At 35.1% G+C, this 27893-nt stretch overlaps 1 protein-coding gene across 1 annotated transcript in view; it reads right to left on the bottom strand.

Annotated features, from left to right (window-relative positions):
* Nucleotides 1-6839: 6839 nt before the first annotated feature.
* The window catches only part of temp (protein prenyltransferase alpha subunit repeat-containing protein tempura), a 74222-nt gene continuing 53168 nt past the window's right edge, over nt 6840-27893 (bottom strand). The window contains exons 5-7 of the mRNA XM_090402584.1: nt 26805-26909; nt 26525-26696; nt 6840-9131 (exon numbers count right to left, since the gene is read on the bottom strand). Coding sequence (XP_090258710.1) covers nt 8508-9131; nt 26525-26696; nt 26805-26909 — 901 coding nt within the window. The 3' untranslated portion in view covers nt 6840-8507. The remainder of the gene's footprint in view (nt 9132-26524; nt 26697-26804; nt 26910-27893) is intronic.

The raw sequence follows: 27893 nt of genomic DNA, 5'->3' as shown, positions 1-27893 counted from the left end.
GACTACTAGAAAGTTAAGAGCCACTGGGCGAGTGTATTCCTGTAAGCTTTCTGGTCAAATTTAATACGAAACTTTAATAGTTTCTGCATTCGGCTTTGAAATAATGCTGGATTTAATATCCACTTAATTTTTATAAAATTTTGCATTGCCGAAGTGAAGCGTTTTGGCTCTTTATTTTAGTAAATACTTTTACGCACCGAAAAGGTGTATTTTCCGTAAGCGAACCGAGAGTTCGCTTACGGAAAATACACCTCTCTGATGTTTCAAGTTCCTTAGTACTGAGAGTCAGGGCCGGTGCAGTCCTACAGTGCAGACGAGTGCCACTACAAGGTGGACGCATTCGAAGTGTTAGTATGAAGTTTCATTCTTTCTTTAAATTTTTGTAAACGAATTAAGTAATAATAATTAGGTAAGTCAATATAATTGCTGCAAATTTACAGTTAGAAAAAGTTACAAGTTTACAAAATATTCTTGTAAATTCTTTTCACATGATTATGACAAAAATAAAAATAAATAAATAAATTGCCATTTTTTTAGAGGTGTCCATTTCAGCTTTGCAGGCAGGCGACCTCCAGCCTAGTGCCCCTGCAGAGAGTTTTGCTCTCTTAAGGTTTCTTCCGAATCTGGTTCCGGGTAAGGGAGGGGGGGGGGGGCTTAGATTTTCGAGGGTTTTGTCTTGTGAGCATTTTGACTCTGAGGAGTGTTTTCCGTTATGTCCCATGTGGGGCCTTGTCTGTGGATGCTTTTCCATGGAATATGAGATATGAGTGGTCCGGGGGATCGCCTAATTTTTAGAGAGGCCTTTACTTAAACACCAGTCTCTGATGAAAACCATCTAGTTTGAAACAGCTGTCAGGCCAGTGAAACTATCAAAATGGACCAATATGAGGCGAATGCACTGACCCTAGGGCTAGCAATTGTGCCACCTATAAGGTCCAGCTAGGGCAACTGGAAAATTTGAAATTTACGAGTTGAAGAAATTTGACCATTTCATACGAAACTTATATGACAAGAAGTTAAATGATATATTACATATGCAATTATGTGACACCTCCAGGGAGTCCAAAATCTCATCGAGGGAGTGTGTGCCAACAGCATCGAACGATTGTCCTTTCCAACTACTAACCGTGCTTAAACTTGCTTAACTTTTTGCATGAACCATTAGTAGCAGAGACTCTACCAACTGACCAACCTTTCTTTGCTGGCAATGTGTTTATGAAATTAGTCTCTTTTTATATTTGTCAATATTTGTCAAAGCAATATAATAATAAGCAGGCTGCTTGATTAAAAAGGGAAATTATATATATATATATATATATATATATATATATAGAGAGAGAGAGAGAGAGAGAGAGAGAGAGAGAGAGAGATTATATAAAGAGATTTTTACGGGTTTATTGCAAAAATAATTTGACAAAATAGTATACCATTTTCGCCACTAGAGTGTACTCTTTTCAAAAGGCACTTACGCAACGCAATGTCGTATTTTTGAGCACGTGCTTGGATCCTGTAGTTTAGTGATGTGCGTTAAAATCAGTGGCAGCTTGTACATAAGCATAAGCACTATGACACTGCAGCACCCCCAAGGAAAAAATGAAAAAATTAAATTTTGTGTTTACAAATAATGACAATGCTTACATTATATAAATGCAACACGTTAAAGATTACAGCTTATGTTTCGACATTGATTGAATAGCTAATAATTGGAATTGTTCGATTAATGCTTTAGATTACGAAACAAATGCACTGCGATCTAACGCAGTGTTGGAATTATCACATTCGGCCAATTGTAGCTAGACTCGCCGATATTTGTTTGCACTTGTCATTGCACGTAACAAGTGAATCCAACACTGCTCGTTTGAGAGTGTCGCTACAGATAATTTGTATGCATGCATGCGTTATTTTTGTGAGATATGAAACTTTTATTGGTGTGTTTGTGGTGAAGGCAAAATATTTTTAATAAAGCAATTTTTTAATATGTATATTTATTAATAAATTCGTTACTGATTAGGAAAAAAGAATTTTTTTATTTTGCATATGCAGCACCCCCACTTATAATTTTAATGGTCACCACTGGTTAAAATTCAACATTGTCAGAAATAGGTTATATATATATATATATATTCTGTTCTATTAACTATGTATCATCCATCTTTACTTATTCATCATATGTATTTCTTGTGTTTTAACATTTATTTCCAAATATTTTTAATTTTTTAAACCTTTTATAGTTTCAATTTTAACATATGACATACCCTGTACATGTTATACAAGATATAGGCCAATGCATGCAATCTGCTTATATATCAGCTATTGGTAGCTACAGTATGGAAGCGAGTCTGAAACTAGTTTTTGTCGCAGGTTTTCGTTAATTTGTGTTGCTTAGACTAGCTTTCCTCCAGGCTCTCATTACCTGAGCTTGTATTTAAATATCACGTGTGGTATTAAGCATTCTAGCAACCTTATGATAACCAAGTTACATTTTCTTTGTAAGTTACTTGAAAAATTGCTGTGCCTGTCTTTTACCTTGTATTTGTATAAAAGTTAATATTTATTACTGGTAAAAGAAATTTTTTCCTTTGAGATTTATTAAGCAGTGTTTAATAAAATATCATTTAAAACTTTATTATTACATGACATCTCCAGGGAGTTCAATGACTCATCAAGAGAGGGAACTTACTCTACAACTTTCTTCCTCCACCAACCAACTACAACAAACCTCAACCATCATCTACACCAACGCCATCTACAGCCCACTGCCACCACTAGTATTTTCACACACAATCACAAACATTCACGCCGACAGGATTCGAACCCGCAGCCTTTTGACTGGAGAGCAGATACGCTAACCACTCAGCCAACTAAGAAAACTTAATTTCTTTTCATAACAAAAGTTCTTGTATCAATTTAACCAAATTACTTAAATGTCATTGCATAAGTCCTTTCAACACCTTAAACCAAAATTAAAAGTACAGTACAATAAAGTATCCTTTTTCTCTGTATATGGACCTATTATATTGATGTTAAATGAAGTATAATGTTATATTTTTCTTTTTCTTTATTGGTGTTCAGTCAAGTATATATCACGATTTATTCAGGAAAGCACATACCAGCAGCCTCCAAATCTTGGCTTGCAAGCTTCATCCAGATAGCAATCTTGTTCACTGCAGCTCTTGAGGTAATTTTGGTTTTTACTGTGTCTATCATAAAAGCCAAACCTTCATGATTATTTTTAACATTTTTTTAGAAAACATCTTACGGCTCATGATTACAAAAAGTCCTATGTGCTCTTGGGACTAGGAAACTTTGTCATCACTGATATACCATGTATCGAGATATTTTAAGTCGTCTGAGAATTGACAACTTCTGGTTTAATTAGTCAATTTATCAATATGTATTCATTACAAAGTTTACTTAATTAGGCAATTTATTAATATTAGCTCTTCTTTGTATGAAAGAGAACTATTTGGATTAATAAGATTCTGGCGTGTGTAATGCTTTAGGATCAGTTGGAAGATTTTCTCATCAATATTAATAGATTTTGGGATGCTAATATTAAAAGAGAATTTTGCACACTAAAGACGTTCTTGTAATAACATGGCTGGCAATGCTTTTGTATATGTTTAAAAAACTAATTTTTAATGTAATTTACATCACAAAAACTAACAAAAATCCTAAAAAAATATGACCTCACAACTAGCTACAAACCACATAAATTGACCACCAAAGACCAGCCACTTCCCCTAGACCAACCTGGAGTATACCAGGTCGCTTGCAGTTCATTATTTACTTATTTATCATATAACAATCTACATATACTTATAAAAGTGCATGTACATAAATCAGTACAAATAAAAAGGTAAATAAAAGATGTAAATAATAAACAATTAAAATAGAACATAGGCAATTACATTTTCGGTAGCAAAGCACTTATAAGTTAAGATCAAGTTCTCTGATCCAGTCTATAACAGACGGTGTCACCTCCAGAAAGTCACTTCTTTGACTTGTATATGCACGAAGATTGCACTCAGTGGAAATGTGATAGATTGCAATTGTTCAATCGGAACAATTGAACAAGCAGGCTGGCAATTGAACTTGCAGTTGGAAACTGTCCTACTATGGCCAAACAGGCAGGACAGCCAATATCAGGGTATCCGAACCAGAGGGGACCAAGGGGCCCCTGGCCCCTTATTGTATGTGCGTATTCTCAAATCGTCTACTCAACTCTGGTTCCCCCCATCAATATTAAATCCTGAGTGCACTACTGATCTGAACACAAAGACTACATCAAGTTCCACCAATACAGCCACTCAGGATTGCTGACCATGCATTGGACACCCACCACAGAAAACACTGGAAGAAGGGCCACTTTACTACACTGCACTGCAGCAAGTACAAGTACAAAAGATTATTCCATGAATCAGCCTCAGCTCTAAAAAACTGCCCAAACCTCAACAAATTGGGGTGCATGAGACTGCCCCAAATTTGGAAAGTTGCATTCTAAGATCATCAGCCCAATGGTCAAGACACCTTTAGGACTGACTTCAGTTGCCTTTCTTCAGCCTTATTTCCTTAGTGTGAGTGCCTGCATGCTGAAGATGAAAGTCATGTTTATTCTGTTAGTTGTAGAATTAATAATTTATGCTAATAAACATTAATTGAGAATATTCTCTGGCTGCTTGGTCTGCTTTGCATGATTTTAAAATAAATAAATGAGTTTCTGGACAGTTAACATTCCCACCATGAACAACTAAGTTACTTTGAGTTGAAAAGACAAAGATTCTTCATGTTGTACATGAGACAGCTCAGCATTTGTAATTTTACTTTATTAATATACTTAATAACAATATTTTTCCCATCATCTTTGAATTATTTTAACTAATTATTTTTGCCATAAATTTTGCACTACAAGACAACAGAGGAAGCATACTGTTTCAAAGGACCTGCAAGCACAACAAATTGTCTTTTCTTTTTAACTTGAATTGAGTCCACTCTAAGTTTCTGGTGGAATAGGACATTACCTACAAGATTTTGTTGTCTTGAAAGGTAATGTCTTATTTTTCTTAGATCATCAAAGAGAAGCATATGCGTGTGATAATTAATATTGGTTACCTTTTATGAACAAGTTACACTCGAATCCTAAAATTTGCACTCCAGAAATTATATGTAAAAGCAAGTATTGATATGTTGTAATGTCACTGTTTTATTTTCATAGGGAGAAATTACTTTATATCCCTAATGGAAGATGTAGCCTGTAGACTATACATTCTATATGCCTAATATGTTAAATGCTGCACTGCATATATAATAAAGGTTCTTCAGATAGTGAATGATAACAAACCTACAATGGAAAGCAAAATTTTATGCTATTTTGATGTTTGCAAGCAAAGAATTTAATTTAGAACTCCCCACCACACACACACACACACAGCAAAAAAAAAAAAAAATCCTCTGATTTATTTACTTATTTTTAAATCAAGAGAAATATTATAAACAAATTCAAACCCAAACAAATTTGATCCTGATCTTAACAATATTTAATTAGTACTTACAGCTATGCTCTTATGCTGGATTTATCAGAATTGGCTCTGACAATTGCTATCAAATTATATAACCAATTATATAAATAATTCGTAAAATATTAATGAAATACATTTAAAATCAGGGTATACTACTAATCTATGGGAAGACTGAAGACTATCTGAATCCAAATTTAATCTCCAGAATTTCTTAATAATCCCATTACAGAATTACACCAGTGTTTGATCTGTTATTTTTTCTCATACTGCAAAAAAATCTGCCTGCCAACATGATTAAATCTCAAAGTTAGCTGCACAGCCAGGAAATGAGGTGCTCTCTGATTATGTTATGCAAGCCCCACTTTGTTTCATATTCCATTCACAAATGCAAGATTTCCCTCTCCCTGCAGAAGAATATTACTTGATCAATGCGATTAGTTCATAAGGATTAAGCATCATACAGTATCGTAACAAGAGAAAAACATTAAGAACTACTACTGCATGATCTTAATAGCTATTCTTTTATCAATGACATGTTGATAAAATGTCACTAAACACAGACCCCCCCCCCACCAATGACAGAAACAAAACTATAGTAATCCCACGATAAGATTCAAGAAGTTGCTTAGATCTCGGTTAATTTAAAAAATTGTCATAAAACAAAAAAGGCTTATATGTATTTTGTAAGATCAAGCAAGACAACTTGAGTTGGGTTGGTTGGAATTACAACTGAAGTAGCTAAGGCTAAAAAGGTCAGTGTATTTATAAAGCCTGGATGGCTGAGTGGTTAGCGTATCCACTCTCCAGCCAAAAGGCTGTGGGTTCTAATCCTGCCGTGGGCATTCATGTTTGTGATTGTCTGTGAAAATACAAGTGGTGGTGGCAGTAGATGGCATTGTTGTAGATGATGCAGTTGGCAGATGAGGATGAGTGGTGGAGACAGAGTTGTAGAGTAGGTGCCCACCCTCAATGAGTCTTTAGACTCCCTGGAGGTGTCAATAGTATTTTTTGGTTGGTTCACTTCTTACTCTGAGACCTTCATATGAGACCAGCTGACTCACCTTAAGATATGATATAAAGGTTTATTATGTTCTATATAGGATTTGCACCTATCTTTCCAATCAAAAGGCAAAATTTTGCAATCATTTAACACTGCTCATAAAATTTACATTACTATTATACTGTATAATTATATGTGAAAGGAAAGATATACAACAGCTATAACTGACTCTGCAAGTGATATGAAAATTAAAACAGAAATGACTTTAATAAAACATGAAAAACTTAATAATCTTTTAATTTGTTTCAAAGTAATATACACAACAGTCGTAAAATATGGAAGTTCGGTAGATGAAATCTTTAGTGATAGTAAAAAAATAAACAAACATAATGGAAATTTCTTGGATGTGTTGCAGATGTATGCCTATACTAATTCTATATGTGGGAACTTACTTCTAACAAACCTTAAATAAGTAATAGAAAACTTAAATTATATTTAAGCAGCAAAAATAAAAATTTATCACATTGACAGCATTTTTTTAAAAAACAGAAATGGTTTAAAATAGCTATTAAATGCTTTCTTGTATACATATACATCATGTACCAAATGGCATTACTGTTATTTGCATGTATTCTAGCCCAAGATAGTTACAAGGTTGCACATACAATACTGCTCCATTAAAACAAAAGACATTCCTGAGGTTATTGTAAATGTTATATACATACTGGAAACTATTGGAAACATCAACCTTTAATCCTATAATGGGTATAATTGACCGAGGCAATAAAAACATTCTTTTACTGAGATTCATAGTTATATGGATTTCTTAAAGGCACAAATTAAATAAAGATATTCCAAAGCGTTTTGCATATACTAAATGGAACTATAATCATTATTTTCAATCTGCTTAAAATTTGAACAGTAATTATCTCCTGGAAACAGTATCAAGATGACATGAAAATAAGCAAATTTCACTGCAATGATTAAAAATCCATGCAGATTTTCTGAACTTTCAACAGGATTATCAGGATTTGGTTCAATCTTTTGCAGACATCATTCAATCTATACTGTATTTTTCAGTACTATACATCTTTTTTTTTTTTCACTTGTCTATGACTGATACAATATATTTATAAGAGTGGTCATCAGATACTATAAAGCCTTTATTATATTTAATTTTCCATCTTTCACATGAAAACTGATATAGTTATGGCAATATCTCATTATTCTGTTGAGATTGATCAGCAAACTGTTTTTATACACAGTAAAAGAAGGCTAAAAGCAATGTGATTTTAAAATTCTTTAGCCAAGAATATTTTTTTTTTGCTTTTTATTATTTTTTCAAAAATTTTACTAATATAAAGTTTTTCCAAAAGAAGCCAGTATGCATATATAACATAATATTAATGTAATATTATAGGATGCCAAAACAAGAAGCTATACAATATAATTAGACAACTGACCACACAGAAGCATGTGTATCTGCATTTGTAAAATTAATGTAATATTATAGGATGCCAAAACAAGAAGCTATACAATATGATTAGACAACTGACCACACAGAAGCATGTGTATCTGCATTTGTAAAAAGTATTATGCTCTGCTATTCTTTACAACCAAATTACACTTTTTATAGGCAAAATGCATTTCGTGGATAGCAGTGAACAACAAAATAAGCATAAATGCACAGATACTAAAACACAAGAACATTAAATTCAACTATTTGTGCTGAAAAACCTTTCGAAAACACTCAGTATTTGTTGATTTTTTTCATTCTTCTGAAAAAAAAAATTTTAAGATGGCAGTATTCACACAGCATAAAAAAAACATACTGTAAAACTTGCATCACCATATAACAACAAACTAATACCTGCTGTGTATTTCTGGAATCAGATCTCTGAACAAATGGCATTTAGGAATAATGTACCAGAATACCTTAAGGAAATAGTATACTATTGCTGTAATAGAATGTTATACCACAAAAGTCCCTAGCAGTTTGGTTTGGACAGAAATTGCTCCAATGGCCTAGATAATAAAAGTGGCCAGGAAAGCACCTTCTCCAACCAGTGCAGGTGCCTGGAAAGCAAATGGCATTGCCACTGATTGGTGCCAAGATATTTCAGGCATTCTTCAACAAATTTCTTTTCCTCATTCTGAACTGCTTCATTATAGTGATTCTCAAGCTTTGATTTTTTAATCCTGTTACTTTCCTCAATGTCTCCATAAGAAGTACGAATTGGCACTAACTGATGACATTTGTGGAAGGAAGGATGGCACATTGCATAGATTACAAAGCGACGATGACACCACAAGGCTTCATGACCAGGAAATGTCATAATGAGCTCTGAAGTAAATATTAGTTCTTTGTGAAGAACTGACCATGTTTCAACAAAGCCATCCTGCAACCCACTTCTTGAACCATCACAGGAAAATATGGCAGCATCATATACATGGTTGTGCACTGTATACAGAGATGAACTGCTGTCAGAATGAGCTACTGCTTGAACCTGAGCATGAAGTGTAATAAGGAACTGTCTGTAGTGGAAGCCACTGTAGTCAGACACATGTTTAGCAACCCAGTGTTGCGTATTTTCAAGTTCTTGAAGCACCAACTGAGGAGGGGGAAAAAAAAGATAGTTAAGAAAAGCAGCAAAAACATATATATTACTGCATAAAATTCAAGAATTATATTAAACAAAACTTGGCCTCTTTTGTCAATACAATGATTTACATACATGGTTTTTTTTTTTAAGATAATCTTTAGCAGCAAAGCAAATTTCTCATTTCTCTTAACACATTGGGATCAATGCCCATCACAGTCATTTAGTTGCACAGACATCTAATCAGACAATCCTATCTACTTAATCTGTTATGTCTGTCAAAGTATGTATTCTGTTTTTTGGAGGGAGAATAAAAATTAGTTACTGGATCAAAACACCCTGCCACCTGCATATGATATTATGCTGGCTTACCTGAAGTAAAAAGACCTTATACTTCTTGTTTTTAAGTTTGTGCATCCATGTAACATCCTCCTAAATAACTTAATGCAAATTAACAAATGCATAAATAATGCACTGAGGAAAAAGAATTAAAATTTATTGCAAAACTTTACAGCTAGTACTTCTCTAGTGTCATACTAGCATAGCCAGAGTAACAGGATTAAAGGTAAACAATTAACATAATTTGAATCAGCTGTAGTTTTGTAACAAACTAATTATTTTTCATCAACAATTATCTGTTAAATTATTTGCAATAAAAGACTTTAAAAAAGAAAAAGCTCCTCACTGTCTTAAAATAAGATATCAACCTAGTTCTTTCCAGTCAAAGATAAAACATCATTCCAACCCTGTAATGAATGCACTTCAAGCAAATATAGTAAACTCAACTAAAAAGAAGATATGAGTTTAATAACTGTAAGAAAATCCACATACTATGGTAGTATAAGGATGAAAAAATGCAAACAGAAAAAATCAAATGAACAGAATAGCTTAAGGTAAATAGATGTTCTAATGGGAATATGTGGGGAGGGAGAACTGGAATTCATCTTCAAACTCAATCTCAACTGGTAAACCAAATGTCACTTCTACCCTCCCTCCATTGCTACATTGTTGGTCACCTTGCAAATGTTTCTATTTTATCTACAGTTCACTCATATTAAAAGTAGAAACACTATCACCATAGTCTCGAGTACTGTTTCCAATGGAATGTAATCAGTAGCATTAGCTACTAGGCAATGAATGTTTCAGTAGTAATTTCATACAAATTATTGCAAACAGCTACTGTCTTAAGTCCTCACTACATGAAAATAATGAAACAGTGTTCTCATTATTTTTCTTGTTGCAATCATAAACTTGCTGCAAGCCATACTGATTTATCTGACTTTTATTGTAGTAGTTAAATGCCCTGTGGACAACCACTTCAATGCATTTGTGTAATAAAAGATATTTCATACAATCATCATCATCATCATCAAATTCCTGCCATGTACCCTCAAGGAGTGTACAGGAATAATAGTACTACATGAAAAAAGTTACATCATTACTAACTTCCTATCTACAATTTTCCTCCAATCAGTCTGTTACTTGTCAAGACTCCAACATTATCAGATCTTATATTTCTATCATCTAAGGCACTTTGTACCGTATCAATCCACCTATATCTTGGTCTTCCTCTGGGTCGTTTTCCTGCCAACCTGGCAGAGAACACTTGTTTTGCTAATCTTTCTTCGCATATTCTGTTTAAGTGACCATACCACCTGAGATTAGCTCTGCTAGCACATTCCTGGATGCTGACAATGTCAAGTTCTTTCCTAATATCCTCGTTTTTAATATGATATTGCCATTGATGCCATCTGTTCACGCCTCTAATCTTTCTCAGGATTCTGATATCTGCGGTCTCTAGTCTTTGGTCAAGTGTTTTACTTCTGACCCAACTCTCAGATCCATAAGTTAAAACTGGTTTGAACACTGTCTTGTATACAGCTAATTTAGTGTTCCGACTAATTTCTCTCTTATTCCATATGAATTTATTCAATTGACTTCCCACAATACCAGCTTTGCTGATTGTGTTATCTATTTCTATATTTAATTTACCATCTTCAGTAAAAATCATGCCTAAGTAGCTGAAATGTTTTACTTGTTCCACAGGTTTTCAATTCACAACACAATTGACATTTTCAATGATTCTGCCTATTTTCATTGTCTTTGTCTTTTTATTGCTGACCTTCATACCATATCTATTACAACAGTTATTCAATTTAGTCAGAGAATCTTGCAGACTTGTAGCGGATTTATTTAGAAGTATAACATCATCCACATAAAGCAAAGAGCTGACATTAACATCTCCAATTCTGATATCATGTTTAATACCACTTTCCTTCATAATGTGATCCATATAGATAATGAATAACAGAGGGGATAATGTACATCCTTGCCTCACACCAGATTTAACATTAAACCATCTCCCTGTACTTCCTTCAATTCTAACTGCTGACTTACAACTCAAATAAAGACTAAGTATTGCTTGATATAATTCCCCATTGACACCATATAATTGTAGCGTATTGAATAGCTTCTCTCTTGGCACCTTGTCATATGTATTTTCCAAATCGACAAAACTTAAATACAGATCTTTGTTATATTCCCATGCTTTCTCGACTATTTGTCGTAAAGTGAAGATCTGATCCTGACAGCCTCTAATTGGCCTGAATCCAGCTTGTTCTTCAGCAAGCTTTTCTTCCACAATTCTTCTCAACCGTTTCTCAAGTATACTTGCATAGATCTTGCCAGGAACACTCAGTAGGGAAATACCTCTGTAATTCTCACATTGTTTTATTTCCCTTTTTATATATGAGTACTATGAGAGCTCTACTCAAATCATCGGGAATTCGTCCCTCTGTCCAGGCTTTCTGAATTATGCTGTGCAGCCACTGTAAGACTCTTATACCACCATACTTCAGCATTTCTGGTCGAATATCATCTACTCCTGCTGCCTTTCCACATTTCAAGCCTTTGATGACTTTTTCTACTTCAAGTATGGATATGTATTCCTGACTGCATGGCTGGTCAGTGTTTTTTTATCACTGTGCTGTCATCACTGCTTGTTTCATTTAGCAGTTTTTCAAAGTAATTACTCCATACTTCAAGGATATCTTTCTCTCCCGTTTTCATGTCACCTTTATCATCTCTAACTCCTTTTATAGCACTCTTTCCTCCATTCCTAAGCTTCTTCAACAACCTCCAGAATATTTTGCCATCTTCTTGATATTTATTTTCTATATTCTTGTCAAAGTCCTCCCATGACTTTTGTTTAGCTAGTTTTACACAGTGTTTAGCATTCTTGCATTTGTCTCTGTATTCTCTAAGAGCACAAGCTGACTTATTTGCCAGGAACATTTGATATGCTTTCTTCTTTTCCTTCACTGCCTCTTTAACCGCCCGTGTCCACCATGGAGTTCTAATTTTTCTATCCTTGCGGACAACTTCACCACATGCCTCTCTAGCTGAATCAATCAGGGCTTTTTTTTCCAAGGCTTGCCACTTAATCTCCAAGATTTGATTCCTGTTCTCAAACTCTTTCATTTTTTCTTCAATAATATTTCTGTATTTTAGTCTACAGTTCACATCTGAGAGCTGCTCAACTTTTATTCGCTTTAAAACTTTCTTACATGTCATTCTTTTCAATATGAAATTCAATTTTATCCTGCTCAAGACTAAATAGTGATCTCTTCCAATTTCAAATCCTCTGTACACTCTGGTGTCCTGCACCAGGGAGAAAACATCACTATCAACAATAACATAGTCAATGAGACTTTTCTTATTCCTAGCCTCTTCTCTCCATGTGAATTTGTGCACATTTTTATGTTGGAACATGGTGTTAGTAATAACCAGTCCATGTCCTGAGCAGAAATCCAACAGATATTTGCCATTATTATTAGCTTTGCTCTTTTCTCCAAATTTTACCAAAATATTTTTGTATGTCTCACAATCATTTCCTACTCTGCTATTTAGATCCCCAACAAGGACCAACTTTTCCTTTTTCATTGTGTCAGTTGCTTTTTCTAAAGCCTCAAAAAATTCTTCCATGTCTACCTTAGTATAACCTTCTGTGGGACCATAGGCACAAATAAGTCTCATTGTCCAGTTCCCCATTCTCATATTTGCCCACATTACTCTACTTGAGACTGACTGCCATTCAAGAAGATTAGCCTCGTATTTTGTGTTGAATACTATGGCTACTCCTTCTTTTCCTTGATTGTCATTGCCTGAATATAACATTTTGTATTTATTGCTCAGAAAGATCTCACCAGTTTTTATCTTTTTTGTTTCAGTCACCCCTATTATGTCGATCTGGTACTTATCTAATTCCTCGGCTAGCTCCATTTCTTTGCCATTCAGACTTCTTAAGTTGATAGTACCGATCTTTAACTCTGATGATGTTGAGTTGGGGTTTGTTTTCAGATTTGTTCCAGTAGCTGACTTTTCGCTGTTCGCCCTGGTTACCTGGCGAAAACAACGGGGGCCTTGTTTAACCGGGCGACGCCCCAGCCGGCATGAAATTTTGTCATGTTGTACCATCATTTTTTATTTTGGTTTAACCAATAAGAATACAATTTGGTCGGCTAAATCCCAAATTGCCAGCCCATCCTCGTTCGTTCAGTATCAAAGTAGATACACAACAGGGTGCACCACGAGAAGGTGAGGATTGGACATTAGGTCAGAAGACATGGTCGGTTCTCTGCATTCCTTTAAAGGCTATGTGGAGGTCTCCTCTCAGTTATACAGCTTTGACCCTTAAGCACCCCTTCTCATTTCAATTTTTGCCCTGTAGGGGAATCTTTCTGATACTATTTTATGCAATGATCTATTCACTTATGTTATCATTGTTGTGTTATACCATATTTCCTCTGGGCACTGTGCCCAGAGGAAATATGGTGAAGAAGATTATCATTTTTTTTGTAATTGCAGATTTTCATCCTCTTAAAATTGCCATGTCATGAACTGAATTTGGATTTATGTCATCACATTCAAATGTTATGGAGGCAAACACTGTTAATCAATGATTTCAAAAAGAAGCACAAAAATAGCAGTCAAGACTGTGTAGCTCTGTGGAAACAACATCTGAATGAGTGCTAGACTGCTCAAAGAAAGCCTGTTCTAAGTTTGATCCGAGTCAGCATTAGAGGAACTTTTTTCTAAGCCTTTCTCTGACCAGTTCCTGATTTAGTTTATCTCTGGCATGGACAAGTAGATGTTTTCTCCTGGAAACTCGGGTTTTTCACTTCATAAATTCAAAAAAAGCTGCCATTGAGCCCACACAATTTCAGACAATAATATGCTAGGGATCATGAGGTGGCAGCATGTGTCTGCTGCATGCTCTTTCACCAGATGCTATTTAACATCACTAATACTTGGGGCCAGCTAGTTTTGGAGACTGACCCTCAGTCTCCAAAACTTAGATAGGAATAAAATGCTTTGCCTACCCCTATGAAGAATAAAAGGCATTAGCAGCTTAAAATAGCAAAGTAACTACCAAAGTTTTATTAATAGCAAGCTTTTTTATGAGAATCTGACATATGGAAGATGTAAACCTTTAGCCTTTTAATTAATTATTCCTTCAGTGTGGTTAGTAAAGAGTATGCAAGCTAGGTTCTTTACTTGGAGAGTAGTGAATGAGTGGAATAGATTGTAAGAGGTGGTCTCCCTTGATGAGTCTTTTGATTCCAGAAAGTACCCATATAAATAATAACAATAATTAATACTGTGAATGGGCTAAGGTAAGATAACTACAGAATCCTACTCAAGAAAGCAAAACAACACACTTTTCAAGCAACTTTAGCCTCTACTTTCAGTAAGGAGGATGGTAGTCTTGCATCATATGATGAAGACCATCAGCCACCTAAAAACATTCACAAACACCGATGCCACAGTGAAATTCAAAACCCACTGCTAGCCAGGCAGTAGCAGCAGAATAGAGATGCTATCTACCTTGCCAACCAGGTCAGTTAACCTCATAACAAATTTGAGATTAAATTAACACAAACTTTGAAAAGTTTGAAAACTCCGTGTATTCCATTCATACCATATATCTTTGTTTTTTGTTGGATCTTCAGAACAATATATTTAATATATTTGTGAGGAAAGGAAATCCTATCTAGTTCACTTATTGAAGTATGATTTCCTTCACATGCCTGTTTAGCATATACTTTAATACATGATTTCATAAAATGTCTTTTCTTTTTTCATACTGATATACATTGGAAGTATATCGATATCAATCTGAGAGGTCTAATTGTAAAATATGGCCAGCATGGCTGGTCAAGTGGATAGTGTACCCACTCTCCAACTAACAGGCTGTAGAGTATGAATGTCACTGTAAAGCAGTTAACCTCAACAAATCTGAGATTAAATTAACACAAACTTTGAAAAGTTTTGATATTTGTAAATGTCCTCAAGTGGAAGATAACAGTGCCTGATATGAGATTACCACCTTGTTTATTGGGAGCCTAAAGTGGCTTGAAAAACTAATCTCTAGTGTAGAGGAAATATATACTAAGTATAAGTAAATATAAGTATACTAAGTATATATATCTTAAGATATATATATACTGAAAGGTGGACAAATGGATGGGTGCTAGAAAGGATCAGCAGAACTTTAAGGCTCCTTAAGAATAATAATAAGAAATTTGAAATACTTTGGACACATTGACACATCCTGGAAAAAGAGAAAGGAATAGATTTTCAGTGAGATGGATGGGTGTGTCTGAAGTGACGGATCTTCAGAGTTGAAGCCTCTAGAAAAGCAGACCATAGGACCACATGGCTAGGACTGGTGTCGCACATCAAGCATGAGTGATCATACGGCATCTGTTGATGTCCAATGAATGGATGGATGGATGGATAGAGTGCAGAGGAACTGGATTAGCTAATGAGAACATTAAAAATATACAATAGCTTTACCTTTTGTGGGTAGAAATCCATTAAAAAAATTTAATTAGCCTGAATTCATAGTATATGAGTAATTATACTCTTGTTTTTTTGCAAGCAAGAGTGTGCATGTGAGTTTACATACATTTTGGTAATCATTAGTAAGCCCAATAAAAGTGCTTCAGAAATCCTATAACAGCTGTACAGTCCAATGAATGTTAGCAGCAAGGAGGTGAAAAATTGTTGATTTTCAATTACTGTAATTTGCTGGAACAGGTGAGGTGACACTGCTTTGATAGTTTGTACTACTGAAATGTACAAAGACACCTTTGTGGGCAGGTGCATTGTCCTAAAAGATGATTTTTTTCCTTCCGTAAACGAGGTCTTTTCTCACAAATTATTTTGTCTAGTCTGGTTAAAAGATTGGAATAATATTCCCCGGTTATTGTTTTATCCTTTTCAAGATAATTAATAAACAAAATGCCTTTAGCATTCCAAAACACCGATGCCATGACCATGTCTGCTGATTGAACTGACTTTATCTTCTTTGGCGCTGAACAAATGGCTTCTGTCCACTGTTTTGACTGCTGTTCGGATTCTGGTGTGCAATGGTGAATCCAAGTCTCATTCATAGTAATAAATCAATGCACAAAAGTAATTTTATTCCTATTAAAATGCTCCAAGCACTGTTCAGAGATTTTCATGCGAGTGCGTTTCTGATCTGCTGTGAGCAAGCAAGGTGCTGGTCTTGTGCAAAGCTTTCTCATTTGCAATTCTTCATGCAAAATATATCCTATACATTCTTTTGAAATGCCTATACAGGGGGTCCATGACCTACGTCATCCTCAACATGCGTCATTTTGACTTTACGGCGGTAATCCCATAAATAATTTTAAAAATAAATTTCGACTTGAAGCAGCGTGACTTAAAATTCAAACATCGCGGACGAACTTGTTTGTGAGTGCGGTGGAAGAATACGCCGTTACGTGCCGTTTGTTTGGGAGAGGTGGCATCGCTTGGGTCCCAGCATACGCTCTTTGGATACCGCGTACTTTACTTACACCCACTCTCTCACTTTTGTGTTTGTGTTTTTTTGTGACTTTTTACGCTTCAATATGGCTCCCAAACGTTAGGCAGACTCTTCCAATGGCAGTGTGTTGAAGAAAAGGAAAGCCATTACGTTAGAAGTGAAATTAGACATTATTAAAAGGGCAAAAAGGGAGAAAAGCCAACGAACATCAGCCGCACGTTGAACTTAAGTCGTACCACAGTCGGACTATTATCAAGGATAAAGTTTGCATCCTTGAACACGTGAAAGGATTAAGTCAGTCTCTCCCTCCTTGCAACGCCCCTTCCAGTGTGCAAGCCAACCACAGGATAAAAGGTAAAGAATTGTTTTCATTTTTGTTTTTTTATAATCACCTGTACAGAATGTACAATTTCATTTTTGTCATTTTTCTGTACTATACAGTAATTATGTTCTCCCTTTCATTTTCCTATGGCCTAGTTCTGTTTCTTGATATATATGTATGACTTTAGGATGTTTTAGGTTAGGAAAGTAACTTAGGCTATGGCAATTCCGACTTGCATCGAAAATCGCCTTATGTTGGTCCGTACGAACGGATCTCCGCCATAACTCGAGGACTCCCTGTAGTCTTAGCAATTTCACGCACTTTGACTCACCAGTCATCCAATACCATATCGTGCACTTGATCAATGATTTCTGGTGTTGTTATACTTTTGGGAAGTCCTTCACGTGGATCATCTTCAAGTCTGGCATGGCCACGTTGTAACTCGGCAGCCCATTCCTTAATTGTCAAAAACGAAAGAGAAGAGTGCCTATAAACTTTTATGAACTTCGAATGAATTTCTTTGGGCATTAAACCTTCTTTTACAAAAAATTTTATAACTGCACGATACTCAATTTTATCCATTTCAAGGGATACAGACAACAATTTTGCTTCAGACAGCTGTATAAAAAACTACTTGATAGAATGACTTACAATTTCACATGGATGCTTATGACAGATGTACCAACTTAGGGGAAAAAAAATCTTGCCGATAGTGTTGCCATCTATGGGCAAGGCTGAGAACTTTTCAGACCACCCTCGTAGATATGATAGCACTGAATTAACGAGAAGGGCTATAACTGCAAAAGATTTGATGCATAATGTGTATAAAAAGAATGACCGAGTTTTTGGACGTGGTTACAAGTAAAGGAAAAATTGATTTATACAAGACCGATGGCCTGCACCTGAATGCATTTGATATCAGGAATCATGAGAAATTAATTATTAGTATGAGACCTAATAAGGAGAATCAAGGAAACTCAATTATGATAGGAGGAATGGTGAAAATCTATGCATAAGAGCAACTACATTAATGATGCAAATATACTTTATTAATAATGAAAGTGATCAGATGTTTTCGTCTGATGACTGTGTGCTTGCTCAGTCCAGATTCGTCAAGTATGTCAGTATAAGTGAAAAACTACATATGAACAGGAATTTGAAAGTCGTCCAACTGGGTCATGCAGACTACAGAGAAGAGTACACAAAAAAGCCTGGAGGTAACTTATTACATCTGTATATAAATACAAGGAACATTATGAACAAAAGGAGTTGAGTCTGTTGCCTTAGTTAATATGTTGTGGCCTAATACTATTGGCATTAGTGAGACCTGGCTCAGAAACACTAACTGTTGTGGAGTAAAAGGTACAGTATGATAGGAGATAGGAGGCAGTGTGATGTTGATGATATTGGATGATTTGATTCCAGTCAGGGCAGAAAGCCATAATTGAAATATTAGTAAACCTTTTTCATGTAGCAGTGAATCTGAAGCTATATGGTGTGAGGTAGATTCTGACAAGATCAAATATAAGGTGGAGTTGTTACAGACCTATTGGATTGGCTGCTAATGTCATTACCCATAATTAGTGACTAATTATGAGTGATAATCTCATTTTAATCATGATTGACTATCTTAACATTGATTAGGTAGCAGTGAAATCTCAGGAGAAGAATGAAGGCTTATTTATTTAGCTGTTGAGAGACAACTTCCTTAAGCAGTTGTCTCTCAACAGCTAAATAAATTGTGAATGACTTGAAGTAAAGAGTGTTAGACCTGATTATAGTGTCAGAGAGGGTTTTCAGTAAAAAAACTTGACTGTTCTGACTAAATATGGTGGCTGTGTTCATGTTGAGATGATTTGGGAAGTTGCCAAGTGTATGGATATTCCATTTAGAAAAGGTTATATGATGAATTTGTACAATGTTGGAAATTTTTTTCCCACTTGGTTAGACAGGTACAGGTATACAAAAAAAAATTGCAGTAACTAATGTAGGTTCAAGCATTTGGTTCAAGGGTTGACAGAGAATTTATACTTGACAATGAACAGCATGGGTTTACTAAGAGAAGATCATTTCATGCCTGAGTTAGATAAAGTGAATGGATACCATGATGCTTTAGCACTTTGCTTGAGCTTATGACAGGATACACCATGGAAGGTTGTTATAGGAGAGATGGGATTGAATTAGAAACTATTAGTTTGGATAGGAGGATTGCTGAATGACATACCAAAATGTGTATGGGGGACATAAGTGTGTAAAATTTAAGGTGACCAGTGATGTACCTCAGAGATCAATCCTTGATCCAGTTATTCAATCATTACATTAATAGCAATGCAAAGGTATTAACAAGAAACATACAGCTATTAGATAATGTAAAGATAGGCAGGGTAATCAGGAATGCAACTGATCATGCAATTTGCAGAATGATTTAAATAAGCTGGAGTTGTGTGCATGTAAAAATGGCTATCAGTTCAATGTCAGTAAATGTCAAGTTATGCACTTTGATGTAAAACTTAAGTTTTTTTCCACTTGGTTAGACTATAATAAATTTATTTTAATCCTTTATCCAAGTGTAAGCAAACAAAGTTTGCGCCTGAAGTATCTTCAGGAATGAGGCAATTCGTGGTAAAGGTGGACCAAGCTCTCATCACTCTTTGTCTTAGTATCTCCCATAATGCAAAGCACATCTCCTTGCAGACATATATAATGCTATGCATTAAGGGAAGGGCCACTACCTAGACCAGTTTCAACCTTTAGGAAAAGTTCAGGGACCACATAGCAGGAACTACAAATTCTACTAAGATGATAATTTCAGTGCTGAAACAATGACATGCAAAGGCAAGTAATTTTGCCTCCTTACAAAGTTTTGATATGGCCTTATCTGAACTACTGTGCAGAGATCTTGTCTGATGGCTTCGAAGGTGAATGTAAATACAATGCAGAGGGTACAAAGGTGAGTATTAAAGATATCAGGACTGTGAAATGTAGATTATGAGGAGAGATTGAGAATTTGAACTATCTGTGTGCTAGCAAACAGGAGAAAGAGGGGTGATATGAGAGAGGCTAACAATTTTCTGAAACAGACATAGGATATCAGTAGGTGGAATATTTCATTTTATGGAGGATGAGAAGGCATCCATGGAATATAATAAATTTAGTTTAATCCTTTATCCAAGTGTAAGCAAACAAAGTTTGCGCCTGAAGTATCTTCAGGACTGAGGCAACTCGTGGTAAAGGTGGACCAAGCTCTCATCACTCGTCTTAGTATCTCCCATAACGCAAAGCACATCTCCGTGCGGACATGTACAATGCTATGCATTAAAGGAAAGGCCACTACCCAGACCGGTTTCAACCTTTATTGAGGTCTCGTCAGTGGGAGCCAGACCTAGAGGTGGTGAATACAAAGGTGGAAGTAATGGAAAAGTCATATTTACCTATACGAGTTGCTAAAAGGTGTCTCACCTTATTATTAAATTACTCTGGATTATTGAAAGATGTTGGAAATTTTTTTCCACTTGGTTAGACTATAATAAATTTAGTTTAATCCTTTATCCAAGTATAAGCAAACAAAATTTGCATCTTAAATATCTTCAGAACTGAGGCAACTCGTGGCAAAGGTGGACTAAGCTCTCATCACTCGTCTTAGCATCTCCCATAATGCAAAGCACATATCCTTGCAGACATATAATGCTATGCATTAAGGGAAGGGCCACTACCCAGACCAGTTTCGACCTTTATTGAGGTGGTGATACTAAGGTGTCCACAAGGAGATGTGCCTTGCATTATGGGATACTAAGGAAGGTGATGAGAACTTAGTCCACCTTTGCCACGAGTTGCCCCAGTCCTGAAGATACTTCAGATGTAAACTTTGTTTGCTTACACTTGGATAAAGGATTAAACTAAATTTATTATAGTCTAACCAAGTGAAAAAACACTTCCAACAGCATCCATGGAAGTTGAGAATGAATGCTGTCAAGAAAGAGTTGAGAGTTAGTTTTTTCTCCTGTAGAGCAGTCTGTAACTGGAATGGCTTGCCTTTGAGGTGGGGAGTGCAGATAGTGCGAATGAATTAATTCAAGAGAAGGTATGATGTGCTGTGAGTGATGTGACACCCCCCCCAGTGATTCCCTAACTCCCAAGAGGTCTCTGGTGGTCGTAATAATAATTAACCAAAATTTTGCTCCAATGGCTATAACTATAATCTCAAAAAACAAAGTCTTTCAGCTCTTTATCTCTGCAAGAGAATATTATTATAGTTTCAGTCTGGTCATCAAGTTTATCAGACTGAAATTGTCCAAGCTTCCAAATATTGTAAACTTGCCAAAGCCTCCGAAAGACCAAGTTTTTCCATGTCCCAGTGCTTAATATATATAATGTTTCATATAATAGGAAGATCTGTGCACGTACTTAGATTGTCAGGATTATGTGAAAGTGGAATGTGACAAATTAGGTTACAGAGTCTGCTGGAAAAAAACTTTTTTTTACAAAGATTGTATAAAGAAAGGTGTTAAGCTCTAATCTGATTCACCAGCTAACTTAAATGAGCATGGTTCTCAATCAGTTCTGGGAAATTTTCCTACTAACTACCTCTCACCTATGTAAATAGCTACATTTCTTTTATATTCAATATTCAAATGATTTTCACTTTGGATTGTAATGGTATTACAAATTGATCTCTTCTTATGCTAGTAACATACATGTTGTTGTTTTTAATTATTCTGTTTTATTTGATTATTATTATATGAGCACCTCCATGGAGTCTGAAGACATTGAAGGAGATCCAAACTATCCAGACAATCTGTCATACCTTTCCTTGAACCCATTAACAGACAAAGTACTAACAAATGACTCTGGAATCCATTCTATTCATTCATAACTCTGAAAGTAAAAAATCTAGTCCTCACATCCCTACTAACCATACCTTTATTCAACTTCCATGGATGACCTTGTTCTGGCATCTTTAGTGCCAAGTGCTGAAGCATTTCTCCTGTATCAATCCTACAAAACTCTTTAAGTAACTTAAATGTTTCAATCATATCCCCTCTTTTTTGCTTATTATCACTCAACTTCTGCAACCCTCACATCCTCAATCTATCCTCATAAGGAATGTTCCACAGACCACTCACCATCTTCGTTGCTTGCCTCTGAATCCTCTTCACCATGTCCTCATCCTCAAGAAATCTAGGAGACCAGACCTGAGCACAGTAATCCAGATGTGGATGTACCAAGGCCTTATAAAGAAGAATAACAACTCCTTATCTCTACTTGTTAGTGTACTCTTCAATAGCCAAGTAATCTTATGAGTTACCTTAGCAATATTTACTCTAAACATTAACTCGGTCTACCACCACCCCTAAATCCCAAGTTTCATCTATTTCTTAGTACAGTTCCATCAATGTGGTATGCACTTGTAATCTATTTATCCCAAAATGCATAACTCTACATTAAACTGATACCGATTATCCTTTTCCCCATACTGACAGCCTATTTAAATCATTCTGTAAGCACTCTCCACATCACTTTGATTCACTAATATTCTACCTAATTTTGTATCATAGTGAATAACTGAATATTTCTTTTCAGGTTATTTCCTATATCACTTATGTACATATTAAACAGTACTGGTCCTAGCACTGAACCTTGAGACACAACACCAGTCACCAGCTTTAGCATGAATTCTGTTCCTCCATATACCACTTTTTGATATCTGTCCAGAAGCCATCCTTTACCTACACAACTAATATCATATCTATCCCCATTTATTCTAATTTGCATAACATAGTTCAGTGTATTCAGTCAAATGTCTAGAAAACTCCAGCAGAATCATTGCGAAGCTATTTCCTTTATCCAACTCAGCTGTCACTCTACAAAAAGTTAGTAAATTACTAAGGCATGACAGACCCTTCACAAAGCTACGTTGCCCTCATAAAGTATCATATTCTTATCCACTCATTCTTGCCAATTTTTCCAGTACTTTTAGCACCGCTCTTGAAATACTGATTGGTCTATAATTTGCCACTGCAGTTTTAGAATCTTCCTTTTGCAAGGGAATTATTTTGCCCTCTTTAACTATAACCATTACAGTTATAGTATGCACTGAAAATGTCCAAAAAACTTGGTCAAAAATTTTATTTTGAGTAAAGTATTAAGTTTGTATTTCTCTGTCTAAGTAATTATTAATAGTTACAGGTAGTTCCCGCCTTTAGGAATTAATTGGTTCCTGGCGACTGTTCGAAAATCAGGAATTCACAAAGTGGGAGTTTGTTCACTTGGTTATAAAACTAAAGATATAAAAATACAAAAATTAAAGATACCTCTGGGTCTGGTTCCCACTGAAGAGACCTCAATAAAGGTTGAAACCAGTCTGGGTAGTGACCCTTCCCTTAATGCATAGCATTATACATGTCCGAAAGGAGATGTGCTTTGCATTATGGGATACTAAGGCAAGTGATGTGAAGTCATACTACCTTTACCATGAGTTGCCCCAATCCTGAAAATACTTCAGGCGCAAACTTTGTTTGCTTACACTTGGATAAAGGATTGAACTAAGTATATAATTTCTTGGTATCTTTAATTTATGGAGTTTATTTGCCTTAAAAATAATGCTATAAGTGAGAGTTACATTCATAAGAAGGAATATATAAAATGAATATTAAATGATAAGAAAAGGCTTTACTGGCCTACATATTTAAAAAATAACATAAGAAAAATTTTAAATTAAAAAAGATTCTTTGAAAAAGCTTAGCTCATTTCTATATCATCGGGTGAATCGGCAGCCGTTGAGATAGTAGGATTATTAGGATGAGGTGCATTCTCTCCCCCCAAAGACGACCTCAAGTGTCATCTGCTTCGTTGATTTTCACTTCTTTTCATTTAAAATAGCTCGATAGCAAGAAGAACCATTATTCATTTCGCAGGAAAATTTACTAAATAGTTCAAAGTCTGAATCTTGTGATTCAAAGATTGCTTGAGCTTTTTCGAGAAATTGAAATGCTTCTTTTAAAGTGAAAAACAGAGTTGGAGCTTCGTATTCGTTATCTTTGTCTTTTTCTTCTTGTTTGTTTCTTTCTTTCTCGTTTCTCTAATTCAAGGAGATCATTGGATGAGAGTTCTATAGTGTGAGATTGAAGCAGCTCATTACATCACCTTCTGAAATTTCCATTTGCAACTGGTTAGCCATACCTAAGATCGCTTGAGTTTCAGAATTCAATCTTTGTTGGGTCTTCAAAGCCTTCGAAATGATTCATTAAACTTAGGACAAAGTTTATGCCATACTCCTTTCATAATTTTTTCGGAAACTTTATGCCAGGTGCTTTGTGTTACCCGAATTGCATCTAAAATGTTGAATCTCTTCCAAAACTCTTTGACAGAAAAGTTTCCATCTTTATCAGTTGCTTCTATTAACAATTCAAAAGTCTCTTTGAGATAACGCACTTTAAACGTTGTAATCACTCCCTGATCCAATGATTGTAAAGTTGCATTTGGAGGTAAAGAACTATTTTTACATTAGGGCAAATGTAAGCTACTGATGAGGGATGGCTAGGTGCATTGTCAATTATTGAAGCACTTTAAATGGAATTTGTTTTTTTTTTCCCAATACAGTTTCACTTCAGGAATAAAGTGATGCATAAACCAATCTTCGAAAAGGGAACCAGTGAGCCAAACCTTGTTATTTGTCTTCCATATTACTGGGAGAGTATCTTTATTAATTCCTTTAAAAAGAAAACAAAATAAAAAATCAGGTGTAATTGAAGAAAACTACGAATAATACATTTGAGCCGCCAAGGCTCGATGTATTATTCTGATCATTATGCCATTACATACTGTGTAATTCTCCGTACACATCCCTAATCACCTTCGCCATGCACAATTTAAAATAAAAATTCGTAAAGTGAGAACTACCTGTATTTGTTTCATTTCTTCTAACAGTCATTATTGCATCACTATGAGATGTATTCAAATGCAGCTCTGGCCCAGAAACATGATCACAGATTAAATAAATTAGTATTACACATAAAACTGATAATTTATATGGAGACTGTTTGCAAATGTAGTTAAACTGAAAGGATGAGGTTATAAATAATGGAGGGGTAGGGAGAGAGAGCAAGGTTAATTTCCCTACAAGTTCCTGGTAGTCACATCAGGTAAAAAGTTTTCAGCCTGAAAATGCTGGTGGTAGTGCATCTTTTAGTGCCATTTTCAACCTAAGGCAATGACAACCAGAACCTTTTTTGTTATGTGACTTCCATCCATAACAAAAAAAAGGTCCTGGTTGTCACTGCTTTAGGTACATTAGTTTCATTTTTATAATCTGAAAATCTTGTTCTAGAGACTAAACATGGAGGGTTTTTTTTTTTCCAAGTAACTCAGGTCTCCAGTCAGAAATGTGATAGTAGAGTCACACTTTGTGATAAAATTCTTCTCCCAAACCTTGTTGGAAAACTAAATGGAACTTGTGTTTTCTCGCAATACAGTTCCACTTCAGGAACAAAGTGATGCATAAACCAATCTTCGAAAAGGGAACCAGTGAGCCAAGCCTTGTTATTTGTCTTCCATATTACTGGGAGAAGAACTTTATTAATGCCATTTATAAATGCCAGCAAAGGTTGGTCGATTGGTAGAGCTAATGGCTCGCAAAAAGTAAAGTACGTTTGTGCACGGTTAGTAGTTGGAAGGGGTCATTCATTTGATGCTGTTGGCACACTCTCCCTTGATGAGTCTTTGGACTCCCTGGAAGTTTCAGATAATAATAATAAATTTTTATCCCTCTTCTATTTGTAAATGCCATCCTTTCAGTTTGGATGCAAACTAAGGTTGATTGTCACATTACACAACTTTGACTAATTAAAACAATCTACATAGAGAATGTAGGTATTTTATTTTACAAGATAAACTAGGACAATGTTCTTCCTCTTAAAAGAAGTACACTACTAATATATTTTTTTTACAAAACTAAAGTACCCATTAATAATTTTACACCAAACAAAACCACAAAACCTAACAGGTATTACACATTTTTCATACTCTTAACAGAATAACATAAAATTCCAAAAGAAAGTATATGGTGGAGAAGAAAACAAAAAAAATTATACATTGTGGTTAAAGTTGGTTCAATAAGCTACACAGAAATTTTTGACTACCCCTGAAGTTCACATTTTCCACTATTGTGGCAGTGAACATAACTATAAAATAATATGAATAATATAATGAAATGGAAATTTCAACACATACTTTTGTTGAGCTCCTGGCCATTTCTTTCACTACCCAAATTCGATGACTCCAAGCATAATAATTATTAGGGTAACGGTCTGCAGCCTTGCTACAAACATGAAACTCGTGTTCTATTATTTTTATTGAAATATCAGATGTGTCTCGTTTCATTAAAATCTGTAGCAACCATTTCCTGAAGGTGAAAAAAAAAAAAAGACAAATAATGAAGCAAAAATTTTGATTGATCAAAATAAAGTGAATTAAAGATAAAAATAAAGTGACTTAATCCTGATGATTTTACCTGTGAGCAAATAAATCTGTACATTTGGGTTTCCGACTGAGTACCAGTTCTGAAAATTGAAGTTCATCATCTATTTCCTGAGTTTGATTTATTACCATCTCTTTTCTGAAAAAAATAAAATAAAATAAAAATCATTAAATTAAAATCAGAGTATTGCCTATATAATAAACTGCAGTTTCAATTTGCTGTTTATTAATATCTGATATTTAAGACTATCTTTAAAAAAAACAAAATTATGATTTTGTACTCTGAATATGAGGAAATGAAATTTAAATATCAAGCTTTTCTTCTCTATGTGTTTACTAAATTTCTTGGTATAATTTCCAGTATTCTACATGTCATCATCATCATCATCAAATTCCTGCCATGTAGCCTCAAGGGGTGTACAGGATATGACAGTACTACATGAAAATATTATATCATTACTAACTTCCTATCTACACTTTTCCTCCAAATCAGTCTGTTACTTGTCAAGACTCCAACATTATCAGATCTTATATTTCTATCGTCTAAGGCACTTTGTACCGTATCAATCCACCTATATCTTGGTCTTCCTCTGGGTCGTTTTCCTGCCTACCTGGCAGAGAACACTTGTTTTGCCAATCTTTCCTCACCCATTCTATCTAAGTGACCATACCAGCTGACACCAGCTCTGATAACACATTCCAGGATGCTGACAATGTCAAGTTCTTTCCTAATATCCTCATTTTTAATATGATATTGCCATTGATGCCATCTGTTCACGCCTCTAATCTTTCTCAGGACTCTAGTCTTTGGTCAAGTGTTTTACTTCTGACCCGCTCTCAGATCCATAAGTTAAAACTGGTTTGAACACTGTCTTGTATACAGCTAATTTAGTGTTCCAACTAATTTCTCTCTTATTCCATATGAATTTATTCAATTGACCATACCAGCTTTGCTGATTCTGTTGTCTATTTCTATATTTAATTTACCATCTTCAGTAAAAATCATGCCTAAGTAGCTGAAATGTTTTACTTGTTCCACAGGTTCTTCCTTCACAACACAGTTGACATTTTCAATGATTCTGCCTATTTTCATTGTCTTTGTCTTTTTATTGCTGACCTTCAT

This window comes from Typopeltis vanoorti, chromosome 13, assembly GCF_054136105.1.
Source record: "Typopeltis vanoorti isolate ZY-2024b chromosome 13, IOZ_Tvanoo_1.0, whole genome shotgun sequence".
Classification (NCBI taxonomy): Eukaryota; Metazoa; Arthropoda; class Arachnida; order Uropygi; family Thelyphonidae; genus Typopeltis; species Typopeltis vanoorti.
Note: the sequence above shows the minus strand (reverse complement) of the source record. Positions and strands in the feature narration are given on the sequence as shown.